General features: G+C 39.4%; 1 protein-coding gene and 1 long non-coding RNA gene across 13 annotated transcripts in view; one reads left to right on the forward strand and one right to left on the reverse strand.

Moving 5' to 3' along the window:
- Nucleotides 1-16,713, reverse strand: part of cadpsa (Ca2+-dependent activator protein for secretion a) — a 110,066-nt gene that overhangs the window by 15,185 nt on the left and 78,168 nt on the right. For 4 of the 12 annotated variants that reach the window (XM_046875466.1, XM_046875471.1, XM_046875468.1 and 1 more), the window contains 11 exons: nucleotides 14,286-14,392; nucleotides 12,546-12,554; nucleotides 10,983-11,139; nucleotides 9,307-9,448; nucleotides 8,784-8,936; nucleotides 7,332-7,487; nucleotides 7,079-7,226; nucleotides 5,624-5,698; nucleotides 5,007-5,090; nucleotides 3,890-3,922; nucleotides 2,585-2,692 (listed from right to left, as the gene is read on the reverse strand). In XM_046875466.1, the coding sequence (XP_046731422.1) occupies nucleotides 2,585-2,692; nucleotides 3,890-3,922; nucleotides 5,007-5,090; nucleotides 5,624-5,698; nucleotides 7,079-7,226; nucleotides 7,332-7,487; nucleotides 8,784-8,936; nucleotides 9,307-9,448; nucleotides 10,983-11,139; nucleotides 12,546-12,554; nucleotides 14,286-14,392 (1,172 nt within the window). The remainder of the gene's footprint in view (nucleotides 1-2,584; nucleotides 2,693-3,889; nucleotides 3,923-5,006; nucleotides 5,091-5,623; nucleotides 5,699-7,078; nucleotides 7,227-7,331; nucleotides 7,488-8,783; nucleotides 8,937-9,306; nucleotides 9,449-10,982; nucleotides 11,140-12,545; nucleotides 12,555-14,285; nucleotides 14,393-16,713) is intronic. The other 8 variants (XM_046875474.1, XM_046875470.1, XM_046875469.1 and 5 more) reach the window with 3 other exon arrangements.
- On the forward strand, nucleotides 7,554-15,425 carry LOC124402430. Its single transcript, XR_006928726.1, has 5 exons — nucleotides 7,554-8,271; nucleotides 10,915-11,118; nucleotides 13,139-13,234; nucleotides 13,734-14,094; nucleotides 14,316-15,425. It is a non-coding gene; the product is annotated as an uncharacterized LOC124402430 (long non-coding RNA).

Raw genomic sequence — 16,713 nt, forward strand, 5'->3', positions numbered from 1 at the left:
GTCATTTCAAAATTGACTATTTTTCCCCATGTTTAGCCTTTTGATGCATTTCAAAAATGTTTTGATGTATGTGCTGAAATCGTAGCCAACCGTTATACTATGATGATGTCATAGAGATATTAAGGCGGTAGAAGACTTTAGTCTCGTCGAAGTAACTGGCTAATACACCTTATTTCCAGTAGCCTACTACACTTGTGCATTTGTGCTTTTTATGGTCAGTATATAAACCAGGGACACCTGAACAAAGACATAGCTCTATCTAGCATGTTTGTTGATGCTCTGGATCATGTGCATGTGTATCGATGCATCCCTAATTCCTAAAAAGCCACACAGCCAGTAGACTTGAGCTGATGTTTGCATTTATGGCCAACCGCAAATCTATTTGCGCCGCTATATTCCAGCACGCACAACACGTCTTAAAGACGGCATTTTAGTTTTGAAGCGCTGACCCCAGATCAGTGTTCCTGAACCGAAGCGCAGGTTTTAAGTAAACATGGCTGCACCCAACAAACCGGTCCACACGCATGACAAAGGATTAGGCGCAAGAGGACGGCTCTGGTCATCGTTTCAGACAGTGTTCTCAACGCTTTCCCGCCCTCCGTCCCTCCCTTCTCGTTTACCTCTTTCTATCTCTTTCCTTAAGCCTTTAAGACAATAAGCCAAAGGTCTAAAGGGTTTCTCTTTCTTTCTCCCCTCACCGCGTCTTCTCCTTAACCGGAGATTTACTCCAGGCCAGAAAATGAGGAAGCACCCTTGACCTTTTGTCTAAATTTTCTCTTTATTCTTTGGTCATTTCTTTTTTCAGCTGGTTAACGAGAATGTATTTGTTCTGTGCATTTGAAATACATTGTTTGTTCTAATAATCAAGATATAAAGCTCAATAGCATGGCCTTTAAGATGGTAATCATATTTGAACCACTGCTCCAAGTTCATTTGGTCAATTTTTCAGTGTTTAGTGTTAGTTTTTGAAATTTGCTTCTTCAGCTCTGCACTGGAACCCAATCTCCTGCCATCTATAGGTAAGAACAAAAATCCACAATGTACCTGAACGTTGTAAAATCACAACCGCCATAGCAGAAAGTGATAAAAAATAAATAAATAAACAGTATAGGAAATAGAAGTAACCTTAGTATAGTAATTAACTCTCTATATGTTGATCTCTGGTAAAAAAAAAAAAAAAACAGCCAGATGTTTTTAATGGTCATATGTAGATGAACTGACTGATATGAACAGCTCTACGGAGTGTAATATTGGATAAATATCGGTTAACTTTGCTCTAAACTGTGCATAGAGCAACAGTTTACTAAACAAAAGTCCACTGTGGTCCACTTCCTTTCCACGGGTGATTTATGTCCTGTGTCCCCCCCCGCCCCCGTCAGCGAATGGCTTTTCAGTTTTTTGTCTAAAACTTTCATCTGAAACAGCAAAAGAGCATAGTTTTCAGGAGTCTCCTCCTGTAATAAGCAAAAATGTATATGAGGTGGTATCAAAAAGTTTACAGTAGTCCCCTTGCACAGCAACACAGCTCTCAGCATTCCTGCCGCTTCTGAGACATGTCCAGAATTCCTATTTCCGAAACTTCTGCGATTTGCGCTGGATCTCTGTAATGGTGTCAAAACGGTGACCTTTGAGCTGGAGCTTCCATTTTTGGGAAGAGGGTACAGTCCACAGGAGCCAAATCTGGCAAATAGGGTGGGTGCGGAAGTGAGATCATGTTTCCGGTGAGAAACTCACATGAGGAGGGTGCGCACGTGGTCAGAATTGCACCAGTTGCATAGCTCCAGATGTACACAGGGTTTTGTCTTTTGGCACACTGACCTATGAAGGTCGGTGCTCCCTGTGACTGTGTGTGTGTGTGTGTGTGCAGCATTGTGCTGCTATCTGTTGCCGTGTTACAAAAATAGTCTCGAAACTTCCTGATACCTCGTAAACTGCTATGACTAAACCATAAATGGTTGACAAATGATTCCATATGTAACCAGGATGCAAATCGCAAAGTTGAGACTGCTGTTCTGACCTGTAGGTGTGATATGCTGCCCTGTGATGACCTACAGGTCTGCTAGCTTGGTGAGAATGATTTTATTAGCTCCAGAGCTCTAGTGCAAAGCTAAAGAAGCAAACATCAGCCATCGGTCATGTTTCGGCTGGTCGACTAACACTCATTCGAAAACTGTTGCTTTAGATCTCCTTTCTAACAATGACTCGTCTCGCGTCATATTTGTTCGTATTCCCGAAAACTCATCAGGCAAAACAGAGAAAGGAGCGAAAAGAGCAAAATTACAAAAGCTTGCTGTTTTTTTTCCTCACAGGGCAGCAAACCGGAGAGTAAAGGTTTAAAAGCGAACAGTAAGAGCACACAGAGCGAAAGGGAGGGGAAAAAAATAGCCGCAGACTCAGTCAAAGAGCAAAGAGACACTTAATAAAGGCAGCTTTAAAGAACAAAAGTGGAAGAGAGGAAGAGAAAGAGGAAGACGTAGGTCTCAAAACGTGACCTATCCCTCCTAGCTGGTTGTCATGTCACATTTTACAGGACTTCCTCCTCTTTTTTTTTGTAGAGGAGGAGGTAAAGCAGCATTTTACTTACATCAAATAATCTTTCTATGTACATCTCCTCATTGACCTTATCCCGCAAGATGTCCTGAGAGTGGCGGAGGAACGTCACGTAGGCGTCGGCTACATCCATGCCCGGTTTCTGTAAAGAACACACAGAGAAAGGTGATACAAAAGATGATATAAAGGTCAAATAAATAAATAAATAAATAAATAAATAAGTGTAACATAATAAATAGTAGGTGTTCAAGTTCAGTGAAATGAGCTGTCATGATCTGTGAAGAAAAAAAAAAGAACAAAGTAATATTCACAAATACAGAAAAATATGACTCGGGAGGTGTTAAGAGAAGCGAGGACCAAAACGAGACGAACTCTTTTGTTGCTTCGTCTCCACGCTAAATGAAATGTCTCTCTTCTGCCAGCAGGCATCAGAAGGTCATCAGAATTGGTAATTGTCAGTCGCTGCAAATTGAACTTACTTCGCACCTCGGCAGATACTTTCGAGGGTGCAAATGAGCACTCTGTGTGTGTGTGTGTGTGTGTGTGTGTGTGTGTGTGTGTGTGTGTGTGTGTGTGTGTGTGTGTGTGTGTGTGTGTGTCTGTGTTTTTTTCTCTTATTCGTAATTTTATTTTGTGCATTAAGCAAACAATTACCATGGAAACACAAAGCTTTTTCACCCCGAGGGCACGGGAAAGAAAGAGAAAGTGAGAAAATGAGAGAGAGAGAGAGAGAGAGAGAGAGAGAGAGAGAGGGCATTGATGGGAATTAAAGGAAGCGGCGTGATGCGAACGCAGGATGTAACGAGTCGGAGCCCACGGCAGGCTCACGACACACGCGTTTGTTGCACAACACACACATTGCAGTGTCTGCCAGCCGAGAGAGAGAGAGAGAGAGAGAGAGAGAGAGAGAGAGAGAGAGAGAGAGATGGAAAAACAGACAGAGAGAGATGGAGAAACAGACAGAGAGAGATGGAGAAACAGGCACAGAGAGATGGAGAAACAGTGAGAGAGAGATGGAGAAGCAGAGAGAGAGAGATGGAGAAACACAGAAAGAGAGAGAGAGAGAGAGAGGGCCACATTGCTGGCCATGCCGCTCTCCTCGCATACATATGAATGGCCATTTGGAGGTAAGAGACGGCCATCTGTAGACCTCGCTGCTGCCAACAGACTGTCGGCTCATAATAACGAGTCCACAATCCGGCAGGAAAGAATGCAAACAGCAACACTAATCAGGGATGAGCTTTATGCATGCTGTAGTAATGTATTGCTGATGGGATGACAGATAACGGACACATTTGAAAAGGCGTTTGATCATGTAGAATGAGAAGAGTTCACTCACAGGTACATCCACATATTTTGAGGCAGCTTTGACCTGCGTTGGAGAGAAAAACGAGAGTTATGACCACACTGATGCTGAAGGCCCAGTGAACTGATCAGTTTCTGTCTCCTTGATTATAATTTATTCCCACAAATCTTTTTTAGAGATACACCAACCAGGCCTCACTTTATGACCACCTGTCTAATATTGTGTCGGTCCCCCTTTTGCTGCCAAAACAGTTCTGACTTGTTGAGCATTAACAACATCAACTTCTTCAGCAATGTGAGCTACAGGAGCTCGTCTGTTGGATCTGATCACACGGACCAGACTATTGATCCCCATGTGCATTAATGTGCCTTGGTCGCCCGTGACCCTGTCGCCGCTTCACCACTGTTCCTTCCTTGGACCACTTTTGATTGCTACTGACCACTGCTGGCCGGGATCATCCCACAATTTGGCCCTCGTCAAACTCGCTTAATTCCTTACGCTTGCCCATTTTTCCTGCTTCTAACACATCAACATTGAGGACAAAATGTTCACTTGCTGCCTAATACTTTACACCCACTAACAGGTTCCATGATGAAGAGATAATCAGTGTTATTCACTTCACTGGTTATAATGTTATGTCGTAATGTAATGCCTGGTCGGCGTATTGCTTTTAATTTGCAAGTGGTATGTGAGTGAACAAAGTAATAACTAATATGCAGTACTGTGCGAAGATTCTGTGATCTCTAAGATTTCTCAAAGCACGTTGGTCTTATTAGCAGCTTCCAATGAATTAAAACACACTAATTATTTGCCTCTTTAGAAAGTTATAGAAGCAACTTATGGCATACAACCGCATAAAAAAATTCCTGTATTTACACGGTACTGTGTTTAAACTGGAGCTAAAATATTTATTGTCATCAATAAATAGAAATCAGTTAATGAAAGATGGCATGGAAGAAAGCAAAATAAATAAACAAATGAAGGAAGGAAGGAAGGAAGGAACAAATGAGTAAATAAACAAATAAATGAAAGCCTTGTGCATTCAGTTCATGCAAGGATCAGCATCATGTCTGGTACCATTTTTTTGTTTCTTTTAAATAAAACATCTGATGTGTATAGGGTGTGATAGCTTTCCAGTAAATGTTCTTACAGTAAACGAGAGGAAGGATGAGAAGAGCGTCCCCTCATCATAACGAGACAGTTTGGCTAGAACGCTCTCTAAAATCACCACAAACTGTAAAGAGAAATACACAGGAATCATGAGTCTGAATTTAAATATAAAACACTCCATTCTCTATCTATCTATCTATCTATCTATCTATCTATCTATCTGTCTGTCTGTCTGTCTGTCTGTCTGTCTGTCTGTGTAACTCTATGTATATGTATGTGTCATGTATCTGTCTATACCTTTAACTGTTTACTAATCTATGAATCTATGAATCAATGTCTGTCTGTCTGTCTGTCTGTCTGTCTGTCTGCCTGTCTGTCTGTGTACAACACTATGTATGTATGTATGTATGTACGTAAGTTTGTCTATCTATCTATCTATCTATCTATCTATCTATCTATCTATCTATCTATCTATCTATCTATCTATCTATCTATCTATCTATCCATCCATCCATCCATCCATCCATCCATCCATCCATCCATCCATCCATCCATTTATCCATCCATCTGATTGTCTGTCTATACCTCTATCTGTCTATGTATGAATAATGGTATGAATAGTGATAAATTAGTTGACGGGTTGTTGTTTTTTTGTACCTTTGCCACCAGTAAAGTAATCATTTCCTTCACCGTCTCCTCGATGAGGTTGTCGATTTGAGAGTGATATTGTCTCTGCACAGAAAAATCACAATTATTATTCATCATAATGACTCGTATTAATCCATTCACACCAAAGTGCACGTGATACAATATGTGGAGCAGGAACACGCTGTCCCCCTTCACCCTCACTGCTCTTAAACACTGAAGGGGCTGATGGGAGATTTTCCACCCCAGGGCAAACGTGTAAACTATATCTCTTTGTCTCCTCACTCGTTGTGAAGAGGGCTTCTGGGTAATTAATTCAGTTCAGATAATTATTACCTGTCTGGAGATGTGGCGGCGATGTGAGGGCTCTCAGCTCTAACACATGTATATTCAGAAGCAGATATCACATATGGTAATGGAATCAAAACAATCGTCTGAGTGTCAGAGAAACGGGGAAAACTGCTACGATCGCTAATTATACATTTGGGAACTGGGAGTGAGAACTCAATTGAATTGTCAAACCACACTTACCCAAACTTTCACAAGGAGGAGAAGACAGAGGAGACACGTTTCATGGTGAAAAAACGTGACGTGAGAACTTCCATTAAACAATATCAGGTTTTTAAAATATGATACTAAATACTGAGTATTTATAAAAGAAACAGGAATAAAATAATCCTCGTGCAGATGAAGGATTTCTTACAAACTCCACTGAGAGAAGATCAAACCCATTAGCTCTTACTAATAAAAACGTATAGAGTGATGAGTGATCTATATGCTGTGCATGAGTGAAGCTAACACAGAATCGTCCTCAGTGGAAGGAACGAAAGAAAGAACAGAAAGAAGGAAAAGTAAAGAAGTAAAAATTTGTATATAAGTAATGAGTAAAATAAGGAGGGATGAAAGGAAGGAAGGAAGAGGAAGGAAGAAAGGAAGGAAGGAAGAAACGTTTGGAAGGAATGAAGGAAGGAATTTAAGAACAAAAAGTATGAAAGAGAGGAAGGACAAAACAATGAAGAAACAAAAAGTATGGATGGGAGGGAGGGAGGGAGGAGGGAGGGAGGGAGGAAGGAAGGAAGGAAGGAAGGAAGGAACAAAAAGTATGGATGGGAGGAAGGAGTAGGAGTCATGGAAAGGGAAAGAAAATAGAATAAAAGGGAGAAAGTGGCTAGTATAGGAAGGAAAGAAGGAGGAAATACTGAAGGGCTAGAGAGAAGGAAGGAAGAATAGATGGATGAAAAGAACAAAAAGTATGAAATGAGGGAAAGAAAATCATAATTAATATTGCTTATTTATGTCTTTATTTTTTAATTCTAAGTAAGAAAGGAGTAAAATGGAGTGAGGGAGGTGGGAAATAAGAAAAGAATGAAGGAAAATAAGGATGAAAGTAAGGAAGGAATATAAGGGATAAAAGAGCAGTGTGTGTGTGTGTGTGTGTGTGTGTGTGTGTGTGTGTGTGTGTTTTACCTCTTGGCCGAGCTCCATGGCACACAGTTTGGCAGACTGAGCCCTGGCGTCCACCATGACGTTAAACATGGTGCAGATGGACTGAGGGACGCGGAAGTCTGTGGACCGACTGCTCTTCTGCAGCTTCACTTCGAATGCCACTCTCGTCCTGAGAGAGGGAAAGACAGAGCGACACACAGAGAGAGAGACAGTGAACGTAAGTCAGGTTGACCAAATTAGTGCCAATGACACACCAAGTGGTCACAGTTCTGACCTCTTCACACAGGACTCGATCATATCGCTGGACATGAGTTTCAGTCTCATCTCCAGGTGTTTAGCAAACTCCTCCTCAGGCCAGTGCAGGTCTCTGATAAAAGTCTGCAGAGCGTCTAGTTTCCAGAACAGATCTTCAGATGTCCCTGATCCGTTACTACACAAATCACCACATACACACAGTCAGAGCGCACAGCTTTAGACCAGCACACAGTAACGAGAGGCATAGGGTTAAAAGTAAAAAGGATAGTCAAGGAGCCTAAATGTGAGTGTGTGGTAATCTAGAAAAATCCTGGTTTTCTTTTTTTGAAGAAATGACTAAAAATCTGTATTTTTTTCCAGTTTTTTTATCTCAGTTCAAATATATATATATATATAAAAATTTGTGAAGAAATTTATTTTAAATATTGTCAAACTTGCTTAAGAAGTCTCAGAATTTGTGAAAGGTCTTGTCCAGGATGCCCTCCACACACACACATACTAGTTCCAAATAAAACCTCTATAGCAAGCATGAACCCTTAACCTTCCAGAAATAAAACCATACAACAACATTTTTTGTCCCCAAACCAAACAGGGTCATAAACAGATAAGAGTGAACTGTCTGTAAGCTACAGGTGTTAAAGGAACAAAAAAGGAAAAATGTAGCTGGAGTGCATAAACATCCAAATTCACTATATGGACAAAAGTGTTGGGACACCGGACTTTTCCAGCCATATGTGGTCTACACCAAACTTTTACCACAAAGATGGAGGCACACAATTGTATCAGATGTCTTTGGACGTGTTATCATTACATATATCTTACGCTTTTTCCCTAGGAAATCCAAACCTGTCTCAGCATGACAATGCCCCTGTGCGCCATGAAGATATGCTTTACATGGGATGGAGTGGAAGATCTCCTGCTATAGAGCTTTGACCTCAACACTATTGAACACCTTTGTGGTAAATTGGAATTCTGACTGCACTTCAGGTCTCCTCACCTCCATTACATCAGTGCCTGACTTTACTAACACCATTGTGGCTGAATGAATCTCCACAAACACGCTCTACAATCTAGTTGAACATCTTCCCTGAAGAGTGGAGGTTATTATAACAGCAAATAGCCACTAAATGTGGAATAGGATGCTTTAAAAACACATATCAATCTCCAAAAACTTTTGTCCACTTAGTGTATGTTTTTCATAACCATACTTTTTTTCTTTATTTTTTCCTCTTTGAAACAGGAAATGAAGGTAAACATCATTTAACCAACTCTATAGTACTAAAACTAGGTTCCCATGCTGTTGCCTTGGCATACACATAGACATAACCATGATTGGATATTTAAATCATAACTCAATGCAATATGGAAATGAATTTATTAAATAAGCCGATTGAATGGCTGTTTTTTTTATTTGATAGTTGTTGTTATCCCAAGGCCACGTTCGCATGAATCAGAAACTCTGGTTACACACTCTGCATCCGATATGGCTGTCATCCAGCTGGGGGTGGAAAAGAGTGGTATTTGCACTGGGGGCAGATTAACTGACACCGGTAGATTTGGAACTTTGGGCATTTGGAGGTTCACAATTGGAAGGCTGACATTGGGAAGATTACTTGTTAAACTCCTGTGATAAAAGACAGACAAGACAAGAGAAGAATGTTGTGGATGAGCAGAAATAAAAAAAAGAAAGCAGTGTGAAATGAGATCAAATCGCACAGTGTGACTTTACATAAAATAAAAAAATATGATCAAGATATACACAGGAAATGACAACAACAGTAAGAGAGCATGTTAAGACTGATATGGAAAATAAAATAAAATTGATTTTAAACAGGTATAAGGCAAGTGTGAGGATACTGTGAGAGATAAAAAAAAATAACAGTACATGCAAACCAGCACATTTACTTAAGTGTATAAAATACAAGTGGGTTATTGAGATACAAAGTGGATCTTATCAAGTTCAGATAAAAATACAACATAGAAAGGCTTCTTACTTAACAGGCTCCCAAGACTCACGCTCGAAGCCCCGGTGTATAGACTGGGCGATGGAGGACTCCATCAAGTCCACGTATCTCACCACTAGTGGCGCGTAAAGATCCTGGAGGTGCTTGTGGAATTTCCCATTACACAGGTTATCTATAGAGGAGATCACCGTTTTTAATAATCCAAAATGTTTTCTGATTGAAATGGAATTAAATCAATTAAAAAAATAATAATAAATAAATGTTCGCTACAGTGTTTGGAATAAGGAAACACAAAACAGCCTTAATTCTCTCTCTCTGTTAGTTTCTTTCTTGTTTAACTAAAAGTCGATCATGCACAGTAGGTGCCATGTTTGTTTGCTTCCCCTGAATGCTCTCTACCAATTATCCACTTGAGCTGCATTGGTTGTCCACTTGGCCGTGTGTCCGCGAGCGTATGACCAGGATGCTCTGTTTTAGTCCTCATTAGCAGCTTGAACCGTGTCTTGTTCATCGCCCTGCCTGGTTGCTGAGCCAAGAGAGCTATGGGCTAAAGCGCAGTGACATTCCAAATACAGCAAATACTGAGGTCAAGAATGCAAGTGGTGTTTTTTACAGCTGAACAGAACCACAACTGTTCTCTATTGACGACTCCATGACTTAAGGTTACAATTGGGTCTTTATTTATTGTTCGATCAGATAAAGTATAAAATCTACTGACAAATTATTTATATCACTTTAGATAAAAAACTAGGGATCATCCAGAAGTCATTAATTCAACACCGACTTTAAAATATTTTTGATCCGAACAAGACTTTAAAATATTCAAATAGCGTTTGTCTGTTTTCATACTTCTCTTATGTTTTTAAATCAACAAACTAAAAAATTAATCACTCCCCCTCGTTTTCTCATCCCTCTTGTTTCCACACACCACCGTTTCATACAGAGAGCACGTTACCAGACAACAACCTGTCAAGCTGTGCAAAAATGCTGCCATTATAATTAGTGCTAGAGTGGACGACGCGGCTGTGCTCAGCACCACGGACAGCTCCCTGTTCATTCCAGTTCATTAGTGATGTAAGATGGCCTCCAGGCGTCCGTGCTTTCCTACGCCACAACCACCATTAATGTAGGAGATATTATTAACCCTACACATGATGGACTTTTCCATTTGGAGTTTCAATTTTAATTCAATAGTTTATTCTTTATCCTTCGTGTTGCATAAGTATCCCCCCAAAGCTTTCCATTTTGTGGTGTGAACATGAAATGGATGAAAATGGGATTTTAAAGCATAAATCCTTGTGAACATTCCTGCAATGTTAAAGTGGATTAAAAAAAATGTAGTATGCAAAAGTACTTAAGAAATGGAGAATATAACTAAAGAACAAGACTAAGTCTAATCTTTGGTTTAATGCATCAATCTGGATTTAGTTACAAGAATATTACTCTGAAGATCCCGCAAAGTGCCTTTACATCTATGGTAGGTATGTAAATAAAACTTTGGGATACTGCAGAAGATTATGGGTTTAATCCCAGCCCTATCAAGCCATCACAAAAGTAATAGAAGTGTCAAAGTTTTATGTAAATAAAAAAAATTAAAGAATATTTAACTCTGTAATGTGTATCTTTATCTGTTTTCAGTTTGTCCAATATACCAGTCAATACACCCGAAATAAGGACTGGCATAACCAGACGAAAACAGTTCTTACAGTCGAGCCGCAGATAATCGTTGAGCAGCTGGAAGAGAGGAAAACTGTCCCAGCTGTCCGGAGGCTGGACTTCCAGAGCTGCATCCATGTCCACAGCGTAGAGTGACAGAAACGTCTCCGCATGTTCCACCATGAGGTCAGACCACCATGCGAACGCCTGCAAGAGCACGATGTATGATGATGGATAAAAGATACTAATCAAAATTCAGTGGATTATCTTATAACAGTATGCTTCTAATAGCAAAAGTGAATTTTTCATTTGGGATCAGTACATATCAGTACATTAGTCCCCAAAGATCTAAAACAGCCTCAATGTCTCACTTTGTACAACTTGTGCCATATTTTATTAATCCCTGAAGATCTATGACAGCTTTGACACAGCTATAACACAGGCAGTCACAGCTTCAGGCAAGCTGCACACACACACACACACACACACACACACACACACACACACACACACACACACACACACACACACACACACACACACACACACACACACACACTTCTGTTGGCCCATAGGGACTGAAAGTGAGATTTTCAAAGAGTGAGGAAATGTGTAGAAATGTCTCCTTTCAAGTTAAACGTGTTAACAGTTTAAACACACGTTACATGCTTCTGCAGAGTAGGAGAACAACGGTGAAATGCTACTGCGCACACACCCTTTTTTTGACATGAATGTGTATGTGCATGCACCCCAGAAATGCCTTTTTGGTTTAGAAAAATTCCCATCGTGCAGCAGATTCAGTCTCCAGCTCCACAATATTTCAATTTGCAGCTTCTATTGAAAACGAATAAATATTAATTAATTTGGCTGATTCGGTTGAAATGACGAGACCGGGATTGCTCTGCTGCTGATAGGAATGTCACGACATGTCTTGCATGTCGGAGGAATGAAAGGGTTATGTAAGGGGTAATTTATACTGCGTTCCTTTAAAAAAAATTAAAGTAAAAAATTAAATTAAAAAATAAAAAAACACACCAGCTTGTGCATGGTCTGCTGATCACCTGATGCACATATATCAATAAATGAAGTTAAATCCAGAGTTAGTACTGGTAGATGATTACATCATGGTGATGAGCTGCACCAGGTTGGAGCAGTAGAACACGGTAAAATCTGCAGCGTTGATTTCTCTCCTATAGAATCGGATTTATATTTGCCTGTTAAGCTGGAATTGGTTACAGGATGAGAATTCAACACTTGCAATTTTACTGTCCGGAGCAAATGTGGGGAGGAGGCTTGTGCAAGACGACGTCTATGAAAATGAGTTTGAGTTTCATTTTCAGAGGTGCTTGTCAGGAGCCGCTTCAGGGCAGGAGAAGCAGCCGTCCGTCTGGCACTCGTGCCCACGCAAGCAGTTTAGTTAATGCCCTGGAATATAGCAGGAGTTACTTCTATATAGAAGAGGGTGAGGTCGGAGAGGGGGTAGGAGAGGAGGGTGGATATAAACCCTTTATCCAAGGCTAGGAACGTACTGGGCATGCAAGAGGAAGACATGGGTAAGGAGAGAAGGTTTGAAGGGGGTTATGAGGGGCTCCTCCTTAGACCTTTTAACATACCTCTTTACCCTTTCGCATGTGTCCAGGCAACATGACAAACAGCGAGAGAACACAATTAAGGTTACTGATCACGTCTGTAATTCACAATCATGTTTGTGACTTTAAGTGCAATGGCCTTCTTTTTCTTCTCCTAATAAAAGCAGTTTCCAGTAATAATGAGGTTTAAAGCCGTTAGGGGGTGAACCAATATTGAAAGTCCAGCATTAATGATTGTCGTGGTCATTTATCTGATTTTTTACTGATATAGTAGTTTGGTGGTATTCAACTGTAGTTAAGTAGAGAGTTTTATTTATTTATTTTAACAAAATTTAAACAGAGAAATAAAATCAATAAGCAAAAATATTAGTGAATAAGTAGAATTTTTTTTTACCTATTTTCTTTAGCACTGTACATTCTTTGGAAAAAGAATGAAAAAGGTCACGTCTAGATCTCTACAACAGCAAATAACAAGTTTTTTCTTAAGTGTGCATAATATAAAGTCGATATACCATCACACCCCTAATGAGCATGAAAGGGAGCACGAATTTTCAGAGTCCAAATGATTCAACAATCTTCTTCTGATGTTTCATTACACCAAAAGTGTCTCGTTATAGTTTGTTCGTGCATCCGGAGCTCAAAAATGGCAGGATCAGGAAACGATTTTTTCCTTCCGTCCATCATATCGGACCTGCAGGTTTTCCCAATGCAAGGTGACAGTTATTAGTTATATATATTTTATAATGCATACACTTTTGCTCAAGCCATATTTTTGTAAAAATAGATAAGAAATGAAAAGATGACTTGTAGAGACTGGCGTAATAAATAAAAGCTCTAACTGGTTAAAGTTTAGCGAGGTCTGAAGGTTCACAGCACTTCAAACATGTAATCATGTAACCATTTCGATTTTAGTAACAACGACCCGAATAGTGATGTGAACCTTCAGGAACACTCTGATTGATTTTGCACTAACTGTAAGCATGCAGCTGTTGATTATGGTACAAATCAGTTAAAAACGTACCCGAATGACACAAATTCAGCATCTGTTTGGGAATTTGCATTTGGTGAACATTAATTAACAAATCATCTTCAGTATCAAGTTTAAAGGATTCAAATGTTGACTTGATATTATTGCTGTGTAATGTTTAAAATGATGCATGCAGCTTTTAGCAATACACACACAGTGTGAGATTGTATTTATATGCTTCCTAGGTTAAACTATTGACTCTGAGTGTGTGTGTAAGATGTCCGAAGTGGACATCATCCTGCTGTTGGCTAGCTGAGGTAAAGGTGAGGTGAGTTTACACATTCTTTAATCTGATTAATAAATGTTCAAATCTTTGCTACATTTACAATATCAGATGCAAAACTTGAGCACTGTTGTGTCTTGCTAATTTATATCTTCTGTCCTCAGTTGCTATTTTACTGGTTAAAGTCAACTGATAACACAAGAAATCTAAATAACATTAAACTTATATTGCAAAATACAAAACGACCCAGTCTTATAGACATTTCAAAACCTTTTTCAGGATTTCTCAATCGAAAAGTTCCACAAAATACCTGAAACTCAATGGTAATGCAACTTCTCATTAATTCCTAATTTAATTGAATAGTAACAGGTACAGTCGTGTATCAATGTGTATATAGAGATTAGGAAAATGTTTATGATTTATAGCCAGGACATTTCGTGTATGTGCATAAGTTTGTGTACTTTTGTGATCATATACAAAGTATTTTAGTCTTTTTTTTTTCTAAAAAACTCACCTCTGCATGATGCTCCTCATTCTGCTGTAGCACCTCGATGACCAGCTCAGCCAGTCGGAGAGTGTCCTCCAGTTTTTTGGCGGGTGTAACTAAGCGGCCTACGTTCTCTGAGGCATAAGGGCAAAAATGTTAACTGTTTTACTGGACACAGTGGTACACACACACACACACACACACACACACACACACACACACACACAGGGGCCTAAAACTTTTCAATGGCTACTCTGATGTAACTGCAGCTATAGCACACTTGAGACCTGTGTACAAATAGTAAAAATAGAAAACAATAGAATATTAATAAAATAATATATTTAAATTCTAGTAAAATCTATTTAAAGGGGCAATTTTAGTACATCTTCTCATAGAAATGAAACTTGAATATATTTTAGGAGTAATCCTCCCGGACATGAAATTCGTTGATGCTGGGATCCTCTTCCAATCTTTAATTAATGACATCACAGCGTTGCTGGATGTTAGACACATGGTGCTTCTCCAGATTCTGCTTGAGGATGCCCTACAGGTGCTCAATAGGGTTCAGGTCTGGAGACATTCTTGGCCACTTCATCAGCTTCACCTTCAATGTCAGCAAGGCAGTTGTCATCTTGGCGGTGTGTTTGGGGTCTTTATTATGTTGGAAATCCGCTATTTTGCCCAGTTTCTGAAGGGTGGGCATCATGTTCTTCTTCAGAATGTCACAGTACATGTTGAAAACATGTTTCTCTCAATTAACTGCAGCTCCCCAATACTAGCAGTACTCATGCAGCCCCAGACCATGATGCTACCACCACCATGCTGGACACCATCTGAGCCAAACAAGTTTATCTTGGTCTTATCAGACCATATGACATGGTTGCAGTAATTCAGTAATTCCATATTGATCATCCAGCAGTCAGTATGAGAGAATTGTATTTAAAGCACCAAATTTTAACTGGTCTAATACAGGATATACATTTGTATGGTCCTGTCAAGCAGATAAAAACATGAACATGATGAATAGTTCAGGGCTTGGCTTGGTTACATGACGTACAGCTATCACTAAGGGTGTACTCACTTTTGTTGCCAGTTATTTAGACAATAATGGCTGTATGTTGAGTTATTTTTATAGGACTGTAAATCTGTAATGCTATACAAGCTGCACATAATATATATGTACTACAATACAAGCTGCACTAAAATATATCCAGGTTTCATTTCTGTTGTATTGTCCCTTTAGAAGATACACTAAAATTGTTTGCTTAAATGTAAGGGGGATATATATAGATATATTTATAACGATAAAATGCACTTCTTGTCTAAAGTTTGGAAACACCTAGTCTTTTATGGTTATTAGAGACACATGCTGTGATATATTAAGAGATAATAAGTATGTACAGATGTTACACGTTATTTTCATTGAAATATCCTCCCTTATCCTGAATAACAGTTTACACTCTCTTGCCATCCAGACAGTCCTTCTCTCCAAACATTCAGTTGAAATACTTTGCCATGCCTCTCAGAAAACTCGCTTTCTGACCCTGTGATCCAGTGCATCCCAGAGTAGGGATTAAAGTGCGGTGACTGGGCAGGTCATTCCATTATAGATAACACTCCAGACGAGCTCTCAATAGGGACATGCATGTGACTCAAAAACCGTAAAAGACAGTGGTATTGTTTATCAAAGCCGAAAGTCTTTTTTTTCAGCGCTTCAAACTCTTTCTGGGATTTTGTCAAAAAGAAAGAATGCGTGTAATGAGTCAAATTAAAGCAAAGAAAAAAAAAAGTATGTTACAGTTATCATGCAGAATGCTCAGCACGTGCAGGAAGCTATACTTGCTAATATCTTGACTCTATTTCTCTCTAAAAAAAATCAGCTTCCAGGTTTTTCCTTCTAGAATTGAATGAAGTCAGATAATGTGAATGATAATGAATCCCCAAGTGATTTATTAATTTGATCATAATGGTTACACATAAGACACGGAGCTTTATGGGAATGAAATTCCGTCTAATGAGATCCAGCGTCATGGAGATGTCTTTTTGCAAAGTAAACAGACATTAATGAACACTACGGTTAATGAGGGAGAGTTAGTATGACTCTAAGACTGAAAGATTGACTGAGAAGAGTGACTATACGAACCTAACCGGGTATACTCATACCGGCCACTTTACTAGGAACACCCATACATTCATGCACTTATCCGAATCAGCCAATCAGCAGCGTGCCTAAAGTGACATGTATAAACTCATTCAGATACAAAACAAGAGCTTTAGTCAATGTTTAAATACTGACATGAGAAATCATGTGATCGCAGTTACTTTCTGGTGTAAAGAGTGTTTCAGACACATCATTTTATCTCTAGAGGTCAGGAAATAACTATGGTATTTTTTTCCGTTCAGGGTTCACACTATAGTCTCAAAGTGTTGCCTGAGGAGTGTTTTTCTGCTGTTA

This window comes from Silurus meridionalis, chromosome 19, assembly GCF_014805685.1.
Source record: "Silurus meridionalis isolate SWU-2019-XX chromosome 19, ASM1480568v1, whole genome shotgun sequence".
NCBI lineage: Eukaryota > Metazoa > Chordata > Actinopteri > Siluriformes > Siluridae > Silurus > Silurus meridionalis.